At 38.5% G+C, this 26,750-nt stretch overlaps 1 protein-coding gene across 10 annotated transcripts in view; it reads right to left on the minus strand.

Moving 5' to 3' along the window:
• Window positions 1-334: 334 nt before the first annotated feature.
• The window catches only part of CACNB2 (calcium voltage-gated channel auxiliary subunit beta 2), a 351,543-nt gene continuing 325,127 nt past the window's right edge, over window positions 335-26,750 (minus strand). For all 10 annotated transcript variants that reach the window (XM_044762395.2, XM_044762396.2, XM_044762394.2 and 7 more), the window contains 5 exons: window positions 25,083-25,192; window positions 5,344-5,495; window positions 3,524-3,619; window positions 2,231-2,416; window positions 335-1,286 (listed from right to left, as the gene is read on the minus strand). In XM_044762395.2, the coding sequence (XP_044618330.1) occupies window positions 792-1,286; window positions 2,231-2,416; window positions 3,524-3,619; window positions 5,344-5,495; window positions 25,083-25,192 (1,039 nt within the window). In that variant the 3' untranslated portion in view covers window positions 335-791. The remainder of the gene's footprint in view (window positions 1,287-2,230; window positions 2,417-3,523; window positions 3,620-5,343; window positions 5,496-25,082; window positions 25,193-26,750) is intronic.

A 26,750-nucleotide genomic window follows, 5' to 3' on the forward strand; every position in this document is an offset into this window, starting at 1 on the left:
GTTTACAGTATGTACAGACTTTCTACTAGAGTGGGGATAGGTGTCTAGATGATGTTATTACAAATTTCCTGAAGGTGGGCATTTCTAGTCCCTGTAATTCATAAAGCAAATCTGCTGACTTGGCATTAAGACTCTAAAATAGTGTGATCAAACTGATATATATATATATTATATATATAATTATCATAAGAAGGTGTTTGCAGAAATAACATTTACAAACTGTCTATACAGTACACAGTACTAGTACATAGAAAATAGATTCTAACTTTATGATCCCCTTTGTGTAAGGCAAGACAGAACCTGTCCCCAAATTTAGTCAGCCAGAGGTACAAGCAAGAAACAGTGGTCCATGGATGAATGAATATGCAAATCAGGTGCCTACATATTTAAAATATGGAGAATCAAGAAATTCCACTTCTTATCTGGGCTGATTCTGGCTTGCTGGATACATCAACTACATTTTTGAAAACAACTACATTTCTTAAAATACTAACGCCACGTGGATGGCAACGGATTTTGTTCAAGTGGCAGCTACCCCAAACAGTTTTTGAAAAAGTCCAGTATACAACCGGAGGACTGCAGCCATACCAGGCGAATTTATATAGCACTTACAAAAGAAAAAAAAGTATATTAATACTCTATTTCATGCTATTGCTATTCAAGCAACAGCAGTACAAAATATACAAGACAGATCACATATGATTGCAATGTAGACCCCCAAAGATTTAGTTTGGGGGTGCTGTTATACAAGACTTACTTAAAAAAAAAAAAAAAACACAAAAGGGCCAAAGTTATTGGCGGATGTAAACATCCCTATTCCATTCCCCAGCCTCGTTCCGTTTTTTGGATATTCCTTCTCCATCCTTGTCACAATAGCGATCCTTGGATTTATGGCGGCTTCGCTGTTTGTTGCACTCGTTGTGGTCCTGCTCTCGATCCAAGTCCCTGGCACGGTGCCGAGACTCCCTGTGTCTATGCTCGCTGCTCCCGTGGGGCTCATCTCTGTGGTTGTGGTCACGGTGTGGGGCATAGTGGTCCACGTGTTCGTGGCAGTAATCTTCCTTTGGCTCTACGTAGGCAGAGTCTCGACTCTCCTGGGTTTCCGAGTCAAACGTCTCTTGCCTGGAGAGGCCTCGACTTGTCCCACTGCGATGGTTGTGGTGCTGGGCTGAGGAGGAAGAACGGTGCTGGGATCTCTTGACTGGTTCCAGGCAGGGTTCTTCTTCAGCTTGGGAAGCAGAACGGGCAGGAGCAGAGCGGTCAGTCCTCTGATCGCCTTGAGAACCCTGGTGGTGCAGGGAGCAAACACAGGCATCAGCCAGGGCCACGGCGTTAGGAACTAGCGCGTCACAAAGCAAGTCCAGTCAAGTCGAGTCCCTTATAAGCATTGAAAACGCTGCCATGAAATCTCACCCAGCTTGGTTCCCTAATTTTTTTTGATAATGTCCAGTGGCATTTATAAGGTTTGTACTTTATTATATTGGAATTTATGTTAATCTGTAAGTGCCTAGAATGGGGCACAGAGTAACCTTTTTCTTTTTTAAATGTATAAATGAAGGAGGGAGGGCATTCTTTTATATGTTCTCTTGTGGTTCAAATACAGATACAGGTCCTTGAGGTTTTTCTGCACGCGGATGTACACTGAACTAGCTCTGCTTGAATACATGTGGGAAGATTAGACATCCGTAGGATGCTGGGTTTGGCTTAAGATAAGGATTCAGGGGCAAAAAAGGATAGAATACCAACTATGAGACAAGCTCTGTTCTAACCGTCACATATATTAACTCATGAATACGGCCACCCTCCGAGAGAGCTGCCTCAGGAAATGCTGGCAATGTTGGCAATAATGCTGGCAACCTAAAGCAAAGAGCAGGAAAGGAACTTATCCAAGGTTCTACACCCGGTAAGAGGCGGGGCCAGGACTTGAACCAGGCGGTCTGATTCCACTGTCTGTGCTGCTGAACGTGGAGAAAGTTCTAGTTCTGTCTGAAAGAGCAGGTAGTTGGGGACTTTTCCAGTTTATATAGATTCATCGTATATGCTGTTTACACTGCTTTTCTTACAGGTGCACAACTCACACTGAAGATGTTCAACTGACTCAACGTTTGCCTCCGCTTGGACAGAGCTGCTCTACTGGAGCCAGCACTTGCTGGATGTCTGGGCTTGCATCCCAGCAACATGACCCCAGGCAGCCTAGTTCTCAGGGAAGACGGTAAAGAGCTCCTCTTACCTGTGAATTAGAGGCTAGAGCGGGGCTAACAGGCAGAGTTGAAGTGGCTAACGTGCGGCTAAGGAGAGGGTTGGGGAGACTGCTGCTGGGAGGGTGGGTGGCCTTCCAGTAGGCCTCCAGATAGTCGGCAAGGTGCTCACAGGCATCCTCGAGCTGGTTCTCATCCAAGATCACATCAAACAACTCCTGCAGAGGCAAACATTTCAGACGGCACAGTTAGACCAGCCCAGTTGTGACAAAGTTCACACACACCCCACCCTCATAAAAGGAGGGGGGAGGGAGCAAGGGCGGGGGAGGGGCTGCTGAGCTGCACCACTTTGTATCTGCTCTTGCTTAGGTGCTCCTACTTCCTCCTTTCCCAGTGGCTAACTGTCCACCTACCTCAAATCATTGTTTAGAACACTGGATGCATAACCAACAGGAGTGAGCGGAAAGTGAATAGGTGGAATATTAGTTGTTAAGGGCATGATGGAAAAGTTGTCTGTCAATAGTGCAAAAAGGAATTGATACTAGAGTAGACAAGAGATGTAAAAAAGAAAAGAATATAATTTGAACTGTAACAGGAATAAGCCTGTTTTTGACATAGAAACTGAAGAGTTTAATCTTGGAAATTAACGAGGTAAGATTAGGACACGAAATTTGGCAGAAGTGGTGGAAACCACTGATAATTTGACATGGTCCAAACTTCAAAATAGTTCAAAGTGTTTATTATAAATTTTAACATACGCCAACCAATCAAAATGGATATAATCATAGTTCTTAGAGCTTCTGAAATACCCGCACTTAAAAAAAACCCAAAACTAGAAGTGATCTATAGTCCCAAGGCATAGTATGTAAAGCAGGGATTAGAAGTAGAATGTATTCAGATGTTAGAATCCAGGTAACTGATGTCTAGAAATTTGTTTTTTACATGGTCTCAAATCAATTTCTCAGATAATTATTAAGAGGCAGCAACTTGCTCCCTATGATTAATAAACCAACCCCAAATAGATCCATCTTGTAACCAAGTTTTTGAAACCACAAACTTATGTCATTTAAGATACTAATTAGATGTTAGTTACCAAAGCAAAGTCGCCACAGAACGTGCCGTGGCTTTTTGTAAGCCATGGTTGTGACCTGGACAAGTGCTCGTGGCAGGAGGCAGGACAGTCACTTCTTTGGAATGAAGACCACTGCTAAGTGGCAAGGACTGTCTCCCCCAACAAGCATTTAAGTGTCTGCTTTTTGTTTCTTTAATATAATGCCAGCTCTGATCTCTTCAGCTGGATTGTACCGTACATAGAGCTAACTTACTGGAGGACACTGGGCCAGTTTATCAGCTGCCACCATTTGGACATTGAGGTGTTTAGCTTGAGATTTCCCTCGAGATTTTATTAACCTTTGTAAAACCTGTAAAAGATAAGATTTTTTAACAGAAGAATATCTGCACTCAGGTAAACGACAAGGTTCATTATTCACTCCTTTCTCTGGGGCCTTTTCATATACAGCATAAATGGCTTGTAATAGATTGAGCTATAAAATATAATGTGTAAGATTATCTGCAAAATTAACATGTTAAGATAAATCCCAGTTGCACGCTCTAAAAAAGAGAAAACAGCATCAAGGCTAGCGGATATCAAACTTTGTCTCATGGCCAACTTTATTTTAAAAAGCTGTTGAGACACCCAAAAAGCTTTTGTTTATGTGAACTATATCTAATATTTACCATATTAGACATCAAAAGAATTTTCGTTTAAAAATTAACAATAACCCTATTACATGTTAACGTAAATTACTTATTTTCATAAAAATAGCTACAGTTTTTGCAAATCTCCCAGATAACTGAGAGATTATTGAAGACAACTGAAGTCTCCTATCTGCTTATGCATGTAATCTGCTACAATGTATGGTTTTCATTGAAATATGAAGGAAATCCAGTCTTCTACAAATATGTAGTTGAGGAAAGGAATATTTCAGTAGCCCTTTCGGATAATTGCAGACATTCTTCTTTGATACTATGCTAAACTCAACTAATGGTAGTTTCTTAAAGACTAGTTGCCCTGTGAAATCTGAAACTATATCAATGCATTTTTCTTACTCTGTTACATTAAATTCCATTGGTCTATCTTGAAATTTGAATGGATCTCTTACCAGGCATGATCTGTAACGTCATTCACTGATCATTTGGAAAATAAAGGTACACTCAATTCTTGGGTCTTCCAAATGTTGACACGTTGCATTGTACAATATTAAAACATCATATTTGTTATTATCATTGATCTCATTAGAAAAGTCTTTATCTGGTGGGAAGCTACCAGGCTTTCAGAGGTGGATACAAGTTTTCCAAAATCCTAATTTTTGTTTGAAAGCTTGGGTTTTATCATGGGTAACAAAGGCTGTTGTTTGCCTTGAAGTGACAGACCCCCTTTGTTCAAGAAAATATCTGCCAAATACCCAAGTCTAAACAAGCATAGCCTGTCAGTTGTTCTTTCAAATAAAAATGGTGCTCCGTGAAAAAAGTGGGTAGTTCAATTCACAGCTCAAATAATCACACCAGTGCTTGTCCTCAAGATAACTGACTGACTTTGATATACAGCTGAAGTGTATTTCCTGTTTCATTACTCCGAATAGTAAAGGCTTATACTTAGAGTCAAAATTTAATAAAATTAAGTGAAACTGGGTTTGGGTTCTTTTTTTTTTATTTTTAACTGCACGTGCACAGTGGGAAGAATACAGTGACTGCTCATCCTGTCTGGTGCCACAGTCTTGATTCATGCTTAGATATTAGCAGTTCTGCCCACCATCAGTGCAAAGGTCAAAACAGTGAAAAAGGTGAATAATGTTTGGCATTATTACAGAAATAGTTTTGACCCCGTGGACCCTCTGAAAGTGTCTTGGAGCCCCCCCGACCCCCTGCCTAGAGATCCATCGACTACACTTTGAGAATCACTATTCTAAGTCGTTAAACTAATAATCATACTTTGCTTTATATCAGTCGTAAAAATTCTTAACTAATGTCTCTTCAAACTCTTTATGATGGATAAAGACATAGCCTGTTATAACTAGAAAACAGAAAATAAACGCACATTTTAGTAAACTTTGATTACACAGCAGCCAATAGCAACTCTACTTACCTTAGGAGAAGAAATCTTTACGTACACTATAATAGGGGCCAAAGAGGTTTTACTAAGTTGAGCTGGATGATTAATAGTATCTGCATCAAGGACTACCAGTTGCAACGTTCTTGCAAGTTCAAAAATCCTTTCAATTTCACTCTGAACTTCCGCTGTAAAAAATTAAGCAAAGGTCAATTACTTCAAGTACAGTATTTTTAGGCCGAATTAAGATAAAAGTCAAATGATACACTATTTCTTCAACAGGAAGGTAGGTGGATGAGCCATTATGTAAATATCTACAGGTAACAGAGCTGATAAAAGGTATCCTTTGGAAAAGGCTATTTCTCCAGAACACCTTTAGAATTTATGGAACTGACTCAACCAGCTATAAAATTTACTTCCAGTGTAACACTGTGTCTATGAGAATCAAAAATTTTGGCTCTCTCTGCTGACTTGCTTTTTGTGCTATAAAACTTCACTCTGTGAATCATTTCATAAAAATGCTGTAAAAGAGAAACTTGAGAGATATCTTTTCATGTGTTTGTTTCTAACCACTTCACCCTGGCGACGATCAGCGCCTTCTTTCACTGCAGGAGCTTATCTGAGTTTATGTGTCACGGATTGTATGCTCTCTGGATGTGACAGAGTCTAGATATGTTTCTTAGCAAGCTGAAATACAACATAAAACAAGGGAGACGTTAAGAGTGTCTGTAACAAACTTGTCCAAAAACAGACTTCTCATGTTTTCCACCAACAAAACAATGGTCCTGTAACATTCAAGTTTAGAGGCAGCACTACAGAAATCCAAACGATAAGATTTACAGAAAACTCATTATCAAACATCTAAAAATCTTCTTGAATGCCAAGAAAATTTCATTCAGTTTGTCTACTTCTCCCTGATTTCTCTAGAGTCTAAAATACGACTGTCCAATAAAATTTTTTGTGATGATGGAAATATTCTATATCAGTGCTGGCCAGTATGATAGCCACTAGCTACCTGTAGCTAGTGTGAATAAGCAACTAAATTTGAAAAATTTACCTTAAGTAGTTTAAAGTTAAATAGCCAGAAGCTACTGTACTAGGCAGCATGGGTCTATAAAGTATAATACGTAGCTTGCAGTGCCCATTGCAATCATGAGAAGCCAAAGGCCAATTCCATGAGACTTCTGGACCTACAGAATATTTTTCTTTCTTTCTTTTTTTTCCCCCCCGAGGAAGATTTGTCCCGAGCTAGCATCTGCTGCCAATTGTACTCTTTTTGTTTGTGGGTCACGGCCACAGCATGGCCACTGACAGGCGAGTGGTGTAGGTCTGCACCTGGGAACTGAACCTGGGCCGCTGAAGCAGAGCACACCAAACTTAACCACTAGGCCACCAGGGCTGGCCCTATAGAATACGTTTTAATTCCCCTTATGCATTTGGATCCATGCAGAAGATTTTTGGAGATAATTTTAACTAGTATATTATTCTAGAAAAGGCAAGTCACTAATTGTTTGCCTCAAAATATGTTATGACCAGAGTCCTTCTATATACCTCCTGGATGTCTTAGAAATCAGGGCCCAAACCATTTCACATATTAGCTTTAAAGTAATATTTGGTCACATACCACCTGTGACACAGTTTTGCTGAAAAAAAAAAAACCAAAAAAATCAAACGAACCACTTAAGCTTCTGGATCTACCAGTTTATAAGAAACACAGGGAACAGACAGTCACATAAACTACACCAGCGTAATGCAGTTAGCAAAATTCAGACTGCGGAAATCCTACTGAATAAGTGACCCAGTTTCTTCAGGCAAAAAATTACAAGGAAAAAAAAAAGAAGACACAGAAAACTATAGATTAAGAGATGTAAGGACCTGTGAACCAATCACAATGTATGGACTTTACTTGGATCCTGATTCAAACAAATAATAATTCATATATTTATAATGCATAAATGAATGTTTATGTATAATGTATATATAAATATAAATGTTAAAAATAGATAAAATATATGACAATTGGGAAATGATCCATGACTGTGGAAATCTGATGATGCTAGGAACGTATTGTTAAGGTAGGATAATGGCATTATAGTTATGATTTAAATAAAGAGTCCCTAATATCTAGAAATACATACTGAAATATTTACAGATAAAACCATATGATATCTGAGATTTGCTTCAAAATAATCCAGGAACAGTTGGGGGAGTAAGGAGCAGGCTGGAAATGACAATATTGACTGACTAGATGAGAGCTGAAACTGAGTGATGAGCCTGAGGGTTTTTACTCTTTATTTGTTTGAATTTCCTTTAATAACAGTTATTAAAATAAAAATTATATTCTGATAATTCTTTTCATAATAATTATAAAGTAATTACTAACACTATTGTTTCTCTCTTCTCTGTTGATCTTTAAATTTTTATACTTGCTGTAACCTTGCTTCTTCTTTGTGTCCTATGAATGTTTTCATGGCCACTGCCCCCCCCCAAACAATTAAGTTCCAATCTAAATTAATATTTAGAAATTGGATCAACCCACAGCTAACATCATATTCAACAGTGAAAGGCCGAAAGCTTTTTCTTTAAAAATCAGGAACAAACTAGGCAAAGATGCCCACTCTCACCACTTTTATTCAACATTGTATTGGAAGTCCTGGCTGGAGCAATTAGGCAGGAAACAGAAATAAGAGGCATCCAAATTAGAAAGGAGGAAGTAAAACTGTCACTGTTCACAGATGACATGATATTATCTATAGAAAACCCTAAAGATTCCCCCAAAAGACTGTTAGAATAAACGAATTGAGTAAAGTTGCAGGATACAAAATCAGTATAGCAAAATCTGTTGCATACACTACCAATGAACTATTATAAACAAGTGGGACTACATCAAACTAAAAAGCTTCTGCACAGCCAAAGAAACCATCAGCAAAAATGAAAAGGCAACCTACTGAATGGAGAAAATATTTGCAAATCATATATCTGATAAGGGGTTAATCTCAAAAATATAGAAAGAACTCACACAACTCAATAGCTAAAATAGAAACAATCTGTTTAAAAAATGGGTAGAGGATCTGAATAGACGTTTCTCCAAAGAAGACATACAGATGGCCGACAGGTACATGAAAAGGTGCTCAGCATCACTAATCATCTGGGAAATGCAGATCCAAACCATGAGTTATCACCTCACACCTGTTAGAATGGCTATTATCAAAAAGACAAGAAATAACAAGTGTTGGCAAGGATGTGGAGAAAAGGGAACCCTTGTGTACTGTTGGTGGGAATGTAAACTGGTGCAGCCACTATGGAAAATAGTATGGAGGCTCCTCAAAAAATTAAAAATAGGACTAGTATATGATCCAGTAATTCTACTTCTGGGTATCTGAAGGAAAGAAAAACACTAATTTGAAAAGATATCTGTATCCCCATGTTCATTGCAGCATTATTTACAATAGCCAAGACATGGAAACAATCTAAGCATCCATCAAGGGATGAATGGATAAAGAAAATGTGGTACATATTTGACTAATAGCCGTCAAAAGAATGAAATCTTGCCATTTGCAACAACACGGACCTTGAGGGCATTATGAAGTGAAATAAAGGCAATTTATTTCAGAGACAGAGAAAAAGACAAATATGATCTCACTTATATATGGAATCCAAGTTAAAACAAAACAAAACAGAACAAAAACTCAGATACCAGACAACAGATTGGTGGTTGCCAGAGGTTGGGGTAGGAGATGGGTAAAATGGTGGAGGTGTTCAAAAGGTACAAGTTTCCGGTTATAAAATGGGTCCTGGGGATGTAATGTACAGCATAGCAACTACAGTTAATAATACTGTATTGCATATTTGAAAGTTGCTAACAAAGTAGATTTTAAAGTTCTCATCAAGAAAAAAATTACATGTGGTGATGGAGGTTAACGACTTATTGTGGTAATCATTTCACAATAGATACGTATATCGAATCATTATGTTATACGCCTGAAACGAATGTTTTATGTTGATTAGATCAATGAAAAAGAGAGATTCGATCACAAAGACTTTCATCTGTGTACTCAGTTAATAACAGCTATTCTCAGTCACAGAATCCTACACCTTAGCTATAACTTCATGTTTTTGGAGGTTTGAGCACCATATTTTTCTTTTACTGGTTATAAATGTAAATGTCATATGTGTTCATTGTATAAAATCTGGATAACAGATAAACATGAGGAAGTAACCCATCATCTTATCAAATATCCAGAAATTACTTCTATTACTGTACGTCAATGTATTATGTATATATGTGCATATATACTTACATATTTGTATATAATATTCTTACATACATAAACATTTTACACTTTTTAAATGAACGAGAAAAATGAGATATTTTAAAAGATTTTAAAGCGGCTCTTCAGAGTCCCAATGCGACCTATTAGTAAATAGACTTTAAGGAAAGATAACCAATAAATTCTGAAGAAAATACTTTTATTTTGACTTCCAGGTAAAAATGATGCCTTCAGAAAGCAATGTATCCATACTAGGGATTCTCCTTTGACAGAGTACAACATGGTCAGAATTTATTTCAAAAAAGAAAAGTCAAAGACTCTCCCGACATTCATTTCTGAAACTGAAAAGACGGCTTCAATTCGAGTTGGAGACAGAGTTGTCTGAACTAGAGAAGGAATGCACACTCAGTATCTTGAAGACAGGGCACCTTATTCATCTCTTCACATCCCACAGTCTCTTGTACCCTTTGAATTAAAACCAGTGCTGATAAAATGAGTAACATTTTTGTCTATGCTTTATATCTCTGATATCTAAAAGCCAAACCCAGGAACAATCATAATGTTTTCCCCAAGATGAGAAAGAAGGCATGTTAACTTGTGTGGAAAGAAGTTTCTGTAATCAAACACTACTGAAAAAACAGAGAAAGGAGGCTGTTATTTTCATTGTGGCTAGTGTTGGGGGACATCTAAGTGGTCAGGAATTAATAAGACCTTCAGGCAGCTCTAGGATTAGTTATTTAATGGTAATTCCAATTCCATTTTCACAACTACTAAGCACAAAACTCTGATTTTGAGAAGTGCCTTACTTGTCTTTAAAAAAGGAAATCTGTTGTGGAAATTAAGAAAAGGAACCCATTTAAAATTGAGTCAGGAGGCTAGAAGGGGGAGTGCCCATGCAGTACCACATGGAATCAATTACAGGAAAGATAGTCAATTACAGATGCCAACAAAAGTCTCCTCAACAGGAAAGAATCATTAATTACAGGAAGAAATGTACACTGCATCCCAAAGAGAAATCAACTACTCCAGCAACTCAGCCTATGAGAAATCATCACTACCCTGAACTGGTGCTTTTCTCTAGTGGACATCCCTTCAAAACAACCCCTCCCAATTTCCTGTTTTTCTCTATAAAATAGTGTTCCTCTCCCCTGTTCGTTGGATTTGCATATGGTCTGTCATAGCATGCATATCCCAAATTGCAATTCTTTGGCTATTCCTGAATAAACTTACTTTGCTGGTAAAATAACTGGCTATTTTATTTTTAAGGTTGACACTAAATCCCTTTCTAACCACCTCTTCCTTCCCCCAAGCTTCCTCTGTCTCTGTGCTCCCACTCCAGTGCAACAAAGTGGCCTGGGGCAGAAACTAGGTTTCGTCACTTCATGGAACTGTGTGATCTTTGGATATCGTGCTCAACTTATGGGAGCCTAAATATTCTTATCTGCAAAATGGAAATGAGGACTAAATGAATCAACATGCAAAAGCATCTATTACAGTGCCTGGCCCATAGTAAGTGCTTAATAAATCTCAAGGATAGCTTTGTACCTTCCTCTGTTAACACTTATCTCACTGTATCTCAATGATGTGATCAAGAACTTTTCCAATAGGTAGTGAACTGGCCGAAAACTGGAAACAATACATAATTATTTCTATTCCTTCCTTCAGTTCAATGCCTGGTATCTCATTGGCACTCAAAAAGTATGTTGAAACAATGAGTCAATTAAATAAGGTAATAAGATCACTTCTTAAATAAACGTAGTAGGCAAAAGCTGCTGTTGAAGAAGAGAGTCATTAAATAAATCTTTAAAAATATGAAAAACGATTTGACTACTAAGATAATATTTAGATGAAGTACTCCCCTTGGGTGGAGATATTGCTATAGCTGGGCCATCAGAGCAATGTTGTGAAATAAAAATTGTGCTAATTTCTCAAGCAGACAGCTACCCTGGTAATGGATAAGTCAAAAGGAGGGAAGAAATGAAATTCAAAAGATGAACTAGTACCATAAATTCCACATTACAGCAAGGCTAATTTATAGCCTTCTATCATCAGTCCTTCAATCTCCATAAATTATTTGTTTTCTCTCTTCCTAAGAGAAGGCAAATGGTCAAGTAAATGCAGTCAACATCCCTGCAAGATGGCGCGCTCGATGGAAAAATCTTGGATGGTAGTCAGGACATCCAGTGTATTGGCTTTATAACTTAGCAGGTGCCTTAGCTACACAGATCCTTTCACTTCCTGTGGCTCTCAGCTCTTTACCATACAGTGATGGGCTTGACCGAGATCAGTAATTGTGAAACTTTAGCATATAGTAGAATCACCTGGCAGGTCTGTTAAAAGAGATTGTAGGGCCCCACCTCCAGAGTTTCAGATTCAGTAGGTTGGGATTCCTAACTAATGCCCCATGATGCTGATGCTGTTCATTTGGAGACCACACTTTGAGAAGCACTGATCTAGATGATCTCTCGATTTGTCATGCCAGTTCTAAAGTCCCTGGTGCTGTTAACCTGTGATTAAGTTTTTAAAAGTGAAACTTTTATTCAGATAACTGTAGATTCACACACAGTTGTAAGAAATAATACAAAAAGATCCCTTATACCCTTTACCCAGTTTCCTGCAGTGGGAACATCCTGTAAAACTATAGCACAATATCACAAGGATATTAATATTGATACAATTTGCCAATCTTAAGATTTCCCCAGTTTTGCTTGTATTCATCTGTGTGTGTGTATTTAGCTCTGCACAATTTTATCACATGGGAGGTTCATGTATCCACCACCACAGTCAAGAGACAGAACAGTTCCATCACCACAAGGAATAAATTTGACAAACTTTTCAGAAATTATCTAAGTTGGCCCTTCACCTGGGTTAAAGATATGTACCAAGTTGTGAACATTATTATCTGACTGCCTGTATTGCTAACATACAAAGTAAATGCCTTTCTTTTCTCCCTGCATGCTATCAGTTGCAACAGTTGCCATGTGTACAGCTAATACCTAGCTCCACTTCCTTTACTGTTTTATTCACTCAATATTTTACCACTTCCAGTACATGGTTTTTGCTGTTGAGTGGTACAATTATGTACCACAACCACATATTTGCATACAAATGTGTGCAAAGATGTACCGTATTTCCCTAAATTCTCCCTGGAAAGTTGCTTGTGGTAAAACCAAACCATAATGTGAAGGTAGTATAAAGTCAGGCAGTTTAAAGAAACTCCAGGGTGAATTCCCTTATAAAGCATTACTGTAATTATCTAAATTTATTACTTTTAAAAGTTTCTATTTGGAATTGGCAAATAATTGTACCACCATACCCTTTACTATTTAAATTCAAGTAATATTTTTTACTTTTAGGAGTATAATAGTCTTTATTTGCCTTCTCCAAGTTTGAAAAGTAGAAACAGTAGATATTTTAAATTATGATGCTTGACCAATATTACCATTGAGATAAGTTAAAACTTTTATGAGCCTATATAAAGCCATCACACATGCAAAGATGTCCTGTAGCACCCCCAAAATCTGAGGACAAACTTTAACGCTTCAGTTTTCAGCATCCTTTTTCTTCACACAATGGTACATTAGCATCACGAAGTCCAAAGGCAACACGCTATACTTTTGTTTATGCAATGAATGTTTTCTAAAAACTTCTGCATAAAGCAAATTTCTATCTATCAAATTATATTTTCAATGTACTGGATCTTTCATCCTTTGGAAATAATTGCTGCAATTGATCTCATCTATTAAAGTAAATTTTCTCAAATTTAATTTCTATTAAATATATATAAGAAAAAAAGATGCTTTTAAAATAAGCTCCCCACGTTCACTCCTACCCACCCTTGGGTTAACAGAAGTTGCAAGCTAATAAATAATGCTTAAAAGACGTTCTTAGTCATTGTCTCTGCCCCAAAACCCAGTGCAATTGTTTACCATTCCTCCGACACACACTCTCCAGCTGCTCACAAATATTGAAACATAAGCACTGATTTAATTTGAGTTAGATTTGTGAAGTGTTCATACTTTTTAAAAATAGACAACATGATAGAGAACCTGTCATGCAGACTTAGAAAAATATGCTACATGGAAGTGGTTTAAACGGTAAGAAAATTGCCTTTAATATAAGCAAAGATTTTAGTGTTGATACTTCAATACAGATAGTTTATCCTCTTAGGGAGCAATATAGTAACAATAATCCTCCTCCCCCTAAAACTTCAATATATCCTTAATGTCAGCAAAACGACAGCTTAAAAGTGTACCACGATAGGAAATAACTGGTTTGCCCCAGAGCAAGCACAAAACTCTGATGTACAGCAAACGCTGAGTACAAAGCCATTTTCTGAGTCTGCATAAACACAAAGGCCACAAAATCACGGCGGGGTGGGAGGGGAGGCAGCATCACGGGGTGACCGCCTTCCCATCCAGTCATATTTTACGAAGTGCCTACTTTGTGCCTGTGACTGCGGCATGTACGGGGAAGCAATGATGAGCCAAAAGAGATGCAATCCCTGAACTCAGGGCTTATAATCGAGCGGAGAGACAGATGGTAATCACTCACTCAATGCATGTAAAATCACAGCCTTTCAGTGATACAAAGGGGAGTCACAGGTGCTGTGACGTACAGGAGGGAACTGCATCAAAGAAGTGGGAACAGCAGGTGCAAAGGTTCCATGGCAGACAAACAGGACTGAACGAAAGATTGAAAGACCGTGTTGTGGGCTGAATTGTGTCCTGTTACTCCCACCCAAAATTCATATGTTGGAAGTACCAACCCTGAGTACCTCAAACAGATTTGGAGAGAGGGCCTTTCAAGAGGTAGCGTTAAAGGTGCTCACATGGGTAGCCTCTAATCCATGAGACTATATTTGGAGATAGGACCGTCAAAAAGGTGATTAAGTTAAAATGATGCCGAGAAGATGGGGCCCTAAATCAATGTGACTGGTGTCCTCCTAAGAAGAGAAGGAGACACCAGGGATATGTGCACACAGAGGAAAGGCCGTGTGAGGACACAGCGAGAAGGTGGCCATCTGCAAGCCAAGGAGAGGGGCCCTAGGAGAAACAGACCTGCTGACACTGTGGTCTTGGACTTCCAGCCTCCAGAATTGTGAGAAAGAAATGTGTTCCAGCCACCCAGACTGTGGCATTCTGTTATGGCTGCCTGGGTAGACTAATACAGACGGTATGGTTCCAGGGGAGGGAGAAAGGCAGAGCATGGTGTGGAGTGAGGCTGAGAGGTTCGGACACGTGCGGTTAAGGAGTCTTGTTCTAGTCTAAGAAGAAGGAAGAGATATTTAAGGTTTTAGGCAAGGATGTGCCATGAACAGATTTGCTTTTTGAAAAGATTTTGCTGGCTCCCGTCTGAAGAACTAAGAGATAAAGGTCAAAATAGCTGGGAAGCAATTACAGTGCTCAGTGTACTTTGAACTGGAGCAGTGGTTCAAACCCTGTATATAATCAGACAGATCTGACATTTAGGAGATGAAACTGACAAGACCTGGAGATATGCTGGGAAAAGGAAGTGAGAGAACTCAAGTATCAAGATGGCTCCAGAGTTTCCTGGCTTTCAGAATGGAGATAGGCAACCTGACTTGCATTACTCAGATAAGAAACCCTAGAAAATTCAGAATATGGGAAACATTATAAATTCTCTTTAGCATATGCTAAGTTTGAGGAATATACCAGGCAACACAGACAAGTAGGATACATAATTCTGAAGATTAAAGGACCTATCCAGTTTGGGATACAAATTGTGAGCCATCTGAATATAGGAGGTAAATAACCTATAGGTATGAATAGTTTTGCCTAGAGAGAGAACACACGATAGATGTAAGAGGACCCAAGATGAAGAATTAAGAATTCCTAACACGTAAAGGCCAGGTAGGACAAGGCTGCAAAGAGGAAAGGCGGGAGGGCCAGAATCAACGGTGTTGAGGAATCCAAAGGAGAGGGAGCTTCAGGGAGAGAGAAGTCAGCCCTCTCACATGGGACTGCCAAGTCAAGGAAGATAGAGTTGAAATGCGTCCATTGGACTAGTAACATGGAGGTTACTGGTACTTTCTTTAGCACTAGCTTTTTTGGTGGTGTAATAAAAGTAGAAACAAGTTTGGAATCAGCTGGAGAGTGAAAGGTGAGTGGAATGGAGACACTGACTGTGGAAAGCTAAAAATTTGGGCTGTGGGGGGAGGGGGGAGAAAGATGGAGGAGGGGGGATAGAGAGCGGTAGGGGTAGGTAGAAGTCACTGAAGAGACTTTATGGGTCAGGGCAGGGTATTTTATTGTATTTTAACTTTTTCATTAAATTCAATTAATTTCGAAAAAACATCCATCACTTAGGAAAAGTCTATCATTAAAGTCCCAGATTATAGCACCATAAAACTGAGAAGCTGGTAGAGGATAGGAAAAGTGAATTTTCTTATCCCACTGCTTTTCTTACAGTGCTCATTTCTAACAAGGCTCATTATAGAAACAGATTCAAGTGGGTTTTTAAATTTTAAATTAATGTAGAGTAATATTGAATTCTTGAGGATGTGCAGTTATATGGATTTTAGCACACGTATGCTTTTGTGGAACCGCTGCCACCCTTTGGATACAGAACAGTTCCATTCCTCCCAAAGCAACCTCGTGCTTTCCCTTTGTACTCGCCCCCTCCCCCAGCAACCACCGATGTTTGTCACTAGATTTTGGCTTTTCAAGAAAGTCATATAAATGAAATCATAGAGTATGCAACCTTTCCAGACTGACGTCTTAACTGGTGATTCATCCAAGTTGTTGCTTGTTTCAATAGTTTGCTCCTTTTTACTGCCAAGCAGTAGTATTTTACTGTATAGATATACCACACTTTATATATTCACCCACTGAAAGATATGTGGGTTGTTTCCAGTCTTTAGATATTATGAATAGAGCTTGTATAATGATTCATGTGCAAGTGTTGATGTGAACATAATTTTTGATTTCTCTAGGGTAAATACCTAGGAGTGTGATTTCTGGGTCACATGGAAGGTGTATTTTTAAAAACAGCTTTATTAAACATTAAACTGTACATATTAAAAAGGTACAATTATGTAAGTTTTGACATTTTTACACACCCATGAAACCATGAACACAATTAAGATAGTGAAATATCTATAACTCCCCCGAATTTCCTGGCACTCCTTTGTAAGCCCTCCTTCCTACCCTTTTCTGCTGCCCCTCCCCCAGCCCAGGCAACCTCAGACCTGCTTTCTGTGACTCTTGATTAGTTTGCATTTCCTAGAGTTTTATATAAATGGAATCATGCAGTATGTACTCTTTTTTGGTTTGGCTTCTTTCACTCATCATAATTCTTACAAGATTTACCCATGTGTATATCGATAGTACAGTGGTTTCGCATTGTCTGGATATACCACGACTTGTTTATGTATTCACCTGTTAATGGACACTTGAGTCGTTTCCAGTTTTTGATTACTACCAATAAGGCTGCTATGAACATTCATGTTCAAGTCTTTATGTCCAATATGGGTTTTTTTTTTCTCTTGGGTAAAAAAATTGCATAACTGGGATGAGTGGATCATAAGGTAGGTGTGTGTTTAACTGTGTAAGACGCTGACAAATTTTCCAGAGTGGCTGTACCATTCTGCATTCCCACCAACAACGTGTGAGAGTTCCAGCGGCTCTGCACCCTCACCAGCACAAAGTATTGCCAATTTTTTAATTTTATTTTAGCTATTCTAATAAGTGCATGGTGGTATTTCATCCTTTTAATTGAACCAGCCTTGTATTCCAGGGGTAAACCTCGCTTGGTTATCATGTGTTATTATTTTCAAAAACTGCTAGATTTGTTTTGCTAATATTCTGGTGAGGATTTTGCATCTATGTTCATGAAGGATATTGGTTTGCTATTTTCTTTTCGTTTTTTTCAGTGTCTTTGTTCAATTTGGTATCAATTTTCGTTCAATTAGGTAACAGTGGCCTCCTAAAATGAGGTGGAAAATGTTCCCTCCCCTTTTCTGAAAGATGTTGTGTAGAAATGGAATTATTTCTTCTTTAAATGTTTGGTAGAATTCATCAGTGAAACCATCTTGACTTGGCGATTTCTTTTTCTGGAAAGTTTTTAACTTCAAGTTTAATTTTTAAAAATAGTTATAGGACTATTGAGGTTATCTATTTCTTCTAGGGTGAGTATTGGCGGTTTGTGGTTTTCAAGGAATTGTCCATCTCATCTAACTTGTCAGTTTTATGTCTGTAGAGTTGTATGCTTTCACTGTCTGCAGGGTCTGTAGTGTTATTTGCTCTTTAATTCATGATACGGTAATTTGTGTCCTCTCTTGTTTTCCTTTGTCAGTCTAGCTAGAAGTTCATCAATTTTATTTATCTTTTCAGAGAAACTGCTTTTGGTTTCATTGGCTTTTTCCCTACTATTTTTGTTTTCAGGTTCACTGATTTCTACTCAAGTTTTATTGTTTCCTTCTTTGTGGTTGCTTTAGGTTTATTTTGCTCTTTTTTTAGTTTCTTAACATTTTATTATTGACATATGACCTTTCTTCTTTTCCAATATAAACATTTAATGCTATAAATAGCCCTTCAGGTACTGCTTTAGCTGTGTCACACAAATTTTGATATGTTATTTTCATTTTTGCTTAGTTCAATATATTTTCTAAATTCTCTAGAGATGTCTTCTTTGATGCATGGGTTATTTGGAAGTATATTGCTTAATTTTTAAGTATTTCTAGATTTTTATATTATCTGTTATTGATCTCCAGTTTAATTCTATTACGGTCCTAGAGCATATTTTGCATGATTTTAATTCTTTCAAATTTGTTAAGGTTTGTTTTATATCTTAGGATATGGTCTATCTTGGTGAATGTTCCATGTGAACTTAAAAAGAATGTGTATTTTACTTTTGTTGAATGGAATGTTCTATAAATGTCAATTAAATACAGTTGATTGATGATGCTGTTCAGTTCTTCTATATCCTTGATGATTCTTCTGTCTACTAGTTCTATCAATTACTGAGAAAGGAGTGTTGAAATCTCCACCTATAATTGTGGATTTATCCTTTCAGTTCTGTTAGAGTTTATTTGAACTATTTTGGTCATCTATTGTTAGGTGCATGCACAGTTAGGATCGTCTGTCTTCTTTGTGAATTTACACTTTTATCATTATGAATGTCCCTCTTTATCCCGGGTAATCTCCTTTGCTCTGGAGTCTAGTCTGTCTGATATTAACACAACCACTCCATCTTTCTTTTGATTAGTGTTCACATGGTATACCTTTTTCCATCCTTTTATTTTTAACCTACATATATCATTTTCTTTGAAATGAGTTTCTTGTAGACAGCATATAATTGAGTTATGATTCTTTAACCCTTTCTTACAATGTATTTTAGTTGGTTTGTTTAGACCATTTACATTTAATGTATTTATTGATATGTTTAAATTTCCATCTATTATTTTATTATTTGTTTTCTGTTTATTCCCCTTATTTTTCTTTCCTCTACTTCCCCTTTCCTGTCATCTTTTGGGTTAGTTGAACATTTTTTAGTATTCCATTTTAATATATCTATTTTATTTTTTTACTATATTTCTTTCAATCATTTTTTTAAAAAAATTATTTATTTATTTATTTATTTATTTTGAGAAAGATTAGCCCTGAGCTAACTGCTGCCAATCTTCCTCTTTTTGCTGAGGAAGACTGGCCCTGAGCTAACATCCATGCCCATCTTCCTCTACTCTATATGTGGGACGCCTACCACAGCATGGCTTTTGCCAAGTGGTGCCATGTCCGCACCCGGGATCCGAACCAGTGAACCCTGGGCCGCTGAAGCGGAATGGGCACACTTAACTGCTGTGCCACTGGGCTGGCCCGCAATCAGTTTTTTAGTGGCTGCTCTAGGGATTATAATATATATACAATTAACTTTTCATGGTCTACTTAGAATCAATATTTTACCATTTCAACTGGAAATCATACTACCATAAAGATCCCTTTGTCTTCGTTCTTTGTGTTTGTCTTATAATATACCCACCTACATTGAAAAATATCATCAGTGTTATACTTTTTGCTTTTTAACTGTCAAACATACTTTAAAGAACTCAAAAGGAGAACAGTTTGTTACATTTACCTAGATAATTACCATTTCTGTTGCTTCATTCATGATCTTTCAGGTTTCCTCCTGGTATCATTTCATTTCTTTCTAAAAGACTTCCTTTGATAATTCTTATAGAGCAGGTCTGCTGGCAGTGTGAATTCTTCAAGTATTCTACCACCTGAAAATGTCTTTATTTCACCTTCCTTCCTGAGGGATATTTTCACTGAGTATATAATTCTGAGCTGATACCACTTTCAGTATATTATTCCATGTCCTCCTGTTCTCCATGGTTTCTGATGAGAAACTGACAGTTGATTGAATTGTTGCTTCCTCATAAGTTGTGTATCATTTTTCTCTGTTTGCTTTTAAGTTTTTTTTCTTACCTAATTTTCAGTCGTTTGCTTATGATATGAATAGGCATGGATTTCTTTGGGTTTATCCTATTTAGGATTCATTCACCTTCTTGAATCTGTAGGTTTTTGTCTTTTGCCAAGCTTATGAGGTTTTAAGCCATTATTTCTTCAAGTATATTTTCAGCCTCATACTCTTTCTCCTCTCCTTCTGGTACTTCAATGACATGGATGCTAGATTTTTTGGTACTGTCTCACCACTTCCTGAGGCTCTGTTTATTATTATCTTTCAATCTTTTTCTCTCTGTTGTTCAGACTGTATAATTTCAATGGAACTGTCCTCAAAGTTCATGTCCATTCTTCTATTGAGCCCATCCAGTGAGGTTTTATTTATTTACTAGTTATTAAAATTTTCAGTTATAAGAGATATTTCTTCTTTATATCAGATCTAAATTTATAACATATATTTTAGTTATTGAATAAAATAGAAGAGAATTACATAAACTAACACTGCATTAGAAAAATTAAAAATAAAACTACTCAACCCATGGCTGAATGGTTAAGTTCGCGCACTCCACTTTGGCGGCCTAGGGTTCACCGGTTCAGATCCTGTGCGTGGACCTAGCACTGCTCATCAGACCATGCTGAGGTGGCATCCCACATAGCAGAACTAGAAGGACCTACAACTAGAATATACAACTACGTACTGGGGGCTTTGGAGAGAAGAAGGAAAAAAAAGGATTGGCAACAGATGTTAGCTCAGGGCCAATCTTTAAAAAATCAAACAAAATACTAATAATAGAAGCCACCATGGACTGATCTGCTACTAAGCGCCACCAAACTGTATCATGTGCTTCTCACAACCATCCTAAGTGATATGTTCTCAGTATTAGTGTCATTTTAGAGACGAGAAATGAACTCAAAGACTAAATAATCTGCTAGATTGAAATCAACAAGAATAGGAAAGACCTAAGAAAAGCAAGAAGTATAAAATAAAGATAAAAGCAAACTTTACCAAATAGAAAATGGAAAAAACGGTAGGATTTAGTACTATGAATAATCTTAAAGACTAGCATATACTTACATATCTGGAGTATTAAAGTGTCAGTTTTGCACTAAGTTATAACTTAAACACGTTTCCTGTACAGTAGAGTCCACACACCACACACGTGATCTAACATGTTACACTGGTAGGGGAGGGGAATCCCCTGACCATTCTCCTGCTGGCTTATTTTTCTCTTTCAAATTACCCATGTCCTAGTGCTACCATAAGAAAAACTAAAAATGCTGACACTTACAAAGAATTAGTTAATATATAACACACACATTCCCCCTCTTGAAACTATCAGAAAAGGCATTTGCATACAGAGTTTCCTAGGATCAGATGACAGGTGTAGCCCCTGTGGGTCACCGATCCATTCTGGGGCCTCTGGACCCACCGCCACCGTCTTTCCTCTGAATCTCTGCTTTATTTGAGTGAAGTGCCAAGTCAAGGATGAAAATTTCCTGTCAGGAAAGTCAACAGATTTTGCCAGTCTTCGTCGTCTTTGACCTCTCTAGCATCTGGACCACTAGAACGTCTCTCCCCTCAGTGTGCTCTTCCTCCAGTGCTTTTCCCTGCACTGCTCTGGCAGCTGTTTCCTGTTCTTCCTCAAGACTCTTCTTTCCCTGCCCACCAGGCAAATGCTAGTTCCCTTCAGGGCTCTGGGCTCGCCTTGCCCTCCTGCCTTTACTCACTTCTCTGGCTACATGTGTACACTGATGGCTTCCAAAAATAAAGTACAAGCCATCCTTGTGATTTGTGGATTCTGTACCTGCAAAGTTACCTACTGGCCAAAGTTAATTTGTAAGCCCCAATCAACACTCATGGCAATTTTGCAGTTGTGCAGGGACATGCACACAGTGGCAAAAAGCTGGAGTTCTCCAATGCACACATTCTCAGCTGAGGTCAAACAAGTTACACTCTGCCTTCCTGTTTCGGATCTCATGTTGTAAACGTGTCCTTTTGCTGGTCTATTTAGTGCCATGTTTTTCTCATTTTGTGCTCCTTCCCCACCCCCCCCCCCCTTCCATGGTTTGACTATTTAAAACAGTTCCCAGTGTAGTGTAGTGCTGTCTCGTGTTCCTAAGAGCAGGAAGGCTGGGATGTGCCTTATGGAGAAAACATGTGTTAGCTAAGCTTCGTGCAGGCGTGATTTATAGAGCTGTTAGCCGTGACTTCAAAGTCAACGAATCAACAGTATACATCAAAGGAGGTGTCTTTAAACAGAAGCATGCATAAAACAAGGTTATGCATTGATCAGCTGATGAAAATGTGACCAGTGGCTCGCAGGAACCTCCCCCTGCTTTTTCCCTAAGAGCAACGGCTCAGTATTCGCTACTTCAGTGTTCACGGGGACCTTATGGAACATAACTAGTGCGAATATTGAGAACTGACGGCGTCTTAAGCCTTATCCTCCCTGTTGAGTTCCAGATCTATGTATACAATTACCTGCTGGATATCTGGAAGCTCCCTAACACCGCAAATACAACATGTTTACAAATGCAGCCACCATCTTCCCTATGTCCCTCCCCAGACCACTACCTCACACAAGCTCCTCTTCCCGAACCCCTCAGCCCCAGAGTAACACCAACAACCACCCAGCTCCTCAAAGCAAAAACTTAGAAATCATCTGGGAGTTCTCTCCTTCATGTTCCACATTCAATAGATTGCCAAATCCTGACTATTTCTCTCTAGATTCCTTTCATTCTTCTCATTCCCTCTGCCGCTGTCTTATTTCAGGCCTCACTTATTCTCTAACTTGAATGACAACAACAGCCTCGTAAATGACTTCCCTGTCCAAGTCTGGCCTGCTGCTACAGGGATTCTTCTAAAGGCACCAGAGTTTTAGTTTCTGCACAGAGTACTATTTCTCTCTGATGCTGCTTCAACAGAATCCTAATTTTCCCCTCACTTCACTCTTGCCCTGGTCCATTCTCTTCTCCATCATGCTGTTAGTGATCCTTCTAAAACATAAGTCAGATTGTGTCACTTCTCTGCTCCCCTACAGCTTCCCACCACATCCACAACTAAGGCCTGCAAAGTGCCACATGATCAAGCCCTCCACAGTCTCTCTGACCTCATCTCCCTCTGCTTATCCCTCTCTAGTCACACTGGCTCCCTTGCTATCCCACGAACATCTAAGATGTGCTCCTGCCTCAGGGCCTTTGCACTTACAGTTCCCTCTGCCCAAAACACTCTTTCCTCAGGTAGCTGCAAGGCTGGGCATTCACACTATAAATCATTCCGCTAACATGTCACTTTCTCAGAGAGGCCTCCCCCGACTTCCCCATATGAATTCACTCCCCACTCCTCAGCTCCAAACTCCTTATTATCTTCCCCCTGCCTCTCTTTCTGGTGTCATCTCCCACCTCCCTCTTTTTTAAACCAAACATTGAGGCAAAGGAAAGCACCAGCATTTTCCAGAAGTCTCTTGATGATCTTGTGTTAAATCCCTATCACCTTCGCCACCCCTTTCCATTTTTTGGGGGGTTAAATGCTATCATGCTTCAAGTCTCAGCTCAGGCTTAGCTCCCTGGAAAAGTCTTGCCCAGGGGCCTATGACCCCCTGATCTTTGGCAACCAGGTCAATGCACGGCCACCTTTCTGTCCACTCTTACTTCATGGGCTGTTAAGTTTGCTTATTGCTACACCAAGCTCCTTGGGGGCAGGGGTTTCATCTAATTCATCTTTTTATTCCCAGGCTTTAGCATGATATGCAGTGTCTGTGCATTTTAAAATAATATATAGTTAGTAGTTACAAAAAGCCTTGGCAATCTAAACAAATCTCTTATGCTGATTCAACTGATGAGTCCAAACACATCGCTTGACCTTGTCAATCAGTTGAATCAATGAAATGGGCGTTCCGTCACAATTACCGTGAGCATCAAAATGTACAGAAAGAGCTTTAAGGGTCACAGATGATAAGGATGTGAAAAGAAATCACTGTTAACATGACATATGATCACATTTTCCCCTCAATATATTTCTAAAGCTATACTACTGAAGTTTAGTCAATGAAGAGTTGTTAGGTGACGAAGAACACCAAATTCTATGAGGTATTATATTCATTACTAACAAAGTTTATTATTTTTAATAGTTTCTCTATGATGTATATAATATACTCCAGAATGAACTAAAAACTACGTTAAAAGCCAGTCTTATATTTACATATTTGATATATTTACATCTTTTTATATATTTATATTTATAGTTTATATAAGACATATATTTAACATATAAACAGAAAAAAATTAACTAAAATCAAAGATCTCACACAACCCTGAGAAAATTCACTTTATAAAAACAGAAACCTAACAACACAGTAAGTTACATGCGTAACAGAGATTAACCTAAAACTCCAAGCACTTGCCAAAGAGATGAAATAGTTCCCAGAGGGTCTCATTTCATCAAATTAGTACATGGTAATAAACAGTATCCAGACACACCCTGTAAACACGTTAACTAAAATCTCTAAACTGTTCTCACAAGTACAACAAGAATATCGAGATCAGTCAGTGGAAAATGGCCAGGAATGGACTTCATCCTTTATCAGTCTCAACACACACAGACACACACACGTTATCCTAATTACGATATAATCACAGATATAATTCAATTACTGAGGGATTTCAGATAGTAGCCATCATTTATGGAAGACACACTCTGTTTAAGCCTTACAGTAATTCTACAAGATAGTTAATATGTATTTTTTTTAGATAAGGAAACTGGGCCTTAAAGAGGTGAATAAACTTGTTCATGGTATCACTGATGCAAAGCCAGGAGTTTTTCGAGTCTGTAGACACCAAAGCTCACATTAGTGAGAACAAACCACAACCGAAACATTAATGCCGACAGCCTGTGGAATTTTTAACTCAAACTATCAAAACAAATCGCTCCGTTCCATGAAATCACGAAGACTGGAGCATGTTGCCCTCACTGGCAACATGTGTCTGTTTCTCCTCTGCTCTAAGACACATGGAATTATCATCTAGTTGGATCTTCTCATTGGCAGCCTCAGGAGAGAAGCTCATGAGCAGCGCCCAGACTTACCTAAGCTTGACCTTGTGTTGGATCTCTCTATTATTGCGTGCTTACTGGGATTGTTTAACACAGAGCGTTTGGCCAGTGAGATGTCAGCGGTGACCCTCGTGATAGATATCCTGTTGAGGAAAAGGTAACAGAACACCCTGAGGTTATTAATTGAATAAAAGTAGACAGAACACATGTCCAAAACTCATCTAAGTATGAAATATATATCATGACCATATTTTCAAACCAAAAAATGTTAGGGCACATAATTGTTTTTTTTTTTTATCCCGCATCTACCTAACTTAGTATGTAATGGTTGCTTACCCGGTACCAGGCGCAGACTAAGCATCATGTCATTACCTGGATTATCTCCTTACATCATCCCAAATATTCTAGCAGAGAGGTGTATTATTAGCCCAGTTTTGCTGAGGAAGAAAATGAGCCATTGGTAGATTATTTATCCAAGGCTATATATTTACAAAAAATGGGATTTGACCCCAAACTCTTGAGAGCCTATATCCTTGGCCCTTGTGTTGTAATCCCTCCCATAAGTATGGTGCTGTGATAAGCATGAAGAATAAATAAAAACAAGACAAACATGGTTTTCCCTCAGAGAGCTAAGAGTCTAGTGGCAGAGATAGGTAATAAATAAGAAAATAATAAAATTAAAGATTAAGATGACTGTTGTGAAGTCGAGATAGGTGTTGTGACGGACAATAATGAGTTGAGGGGTCATTTTAGATAGGGTAGAAATGAGAACAACAAAATTTGGGGGCTGGAAAGAGTAAATGACTTAGACTGGAGACAGCCACATATACCAGCCGGCAGTAGGAGAAAGTGTGGAGCCAAACAAAAAGCTCACAGTACCTCTGAAGAAGAGGAAGAAGGTTTGGTTAAAAGTCTGTGTCAGAATTACAGTCACCACCTTCCCTGTACTACATCAACCCACCAGGTGATCCTTTCCCTATGTGGTGTAAGACCTCTAGTTTAGTCTTGACAGGCAATAAAACAGAGGGCCTCTGACCAGGGGACCCTAGGCAGAGCAGGGACAGAGAATACATACTATTTGGAAAGGAAAGGATGCTAAATGCTGATCCCCCAGCCCTCTTCCTCATCTTAGAATTTTGGTTGTCAAGGTTATATCTTTCAGGTGTCAGGAGATTCTTCTCTGGGGATTCTGACCGCCAAAGAGAAGAGACCCAAAGACAATGACTTTGGTGGGTTCCAATATAAATTGTCCAGTGATGTTGCCCTTCAGGGAAGCACAAAGTTGACAAGCTCCACCTATGAGCACAGAATTTCCAATTGATTATTTGATGCCACATTCTTAAATCTGAGCACAGCAGTGTTCCCTGGGCATCTTAGGAAAACCTCTAACATGAGAGATTAAAACAAAGAGAAAAATCAACAATGAATAATATTCAAAGTTGAAAGCCAGGAGATGATTATACCTATGAAACTAGAACAAATTTCTATTTCAAAACTCAGGATAAGAAAAAGTTTTGGGAATTAAATAGTTAACAGTGAGAAATGAAAATTCACAAGACAGGCTAGAAGATAAAGTAAAGAAAATCTAAAGAGTAAAACAAACGAGGCAGAGATGGAAAACAGGAGAAGTAAGGTATGAACGTTAGAGAACACTCAGGAGATTCAACTTGCAGACGAGAGTTCCAGAAAAAAGGGAGTCAA

Source organism: Equus asinus, chromosome 29 (genome assembly GCF_041296235.1).
Source record: "Equus asinus isolate D_3611 breed Donkey chromosome 29, EquAss-T2T_v2, whole genome shotgun sequence".
NCBI lineage: Eukaryota > Metazoa > Chordata > Mammalia > Perissodactyla > Equidae > Equus > Equus asinus.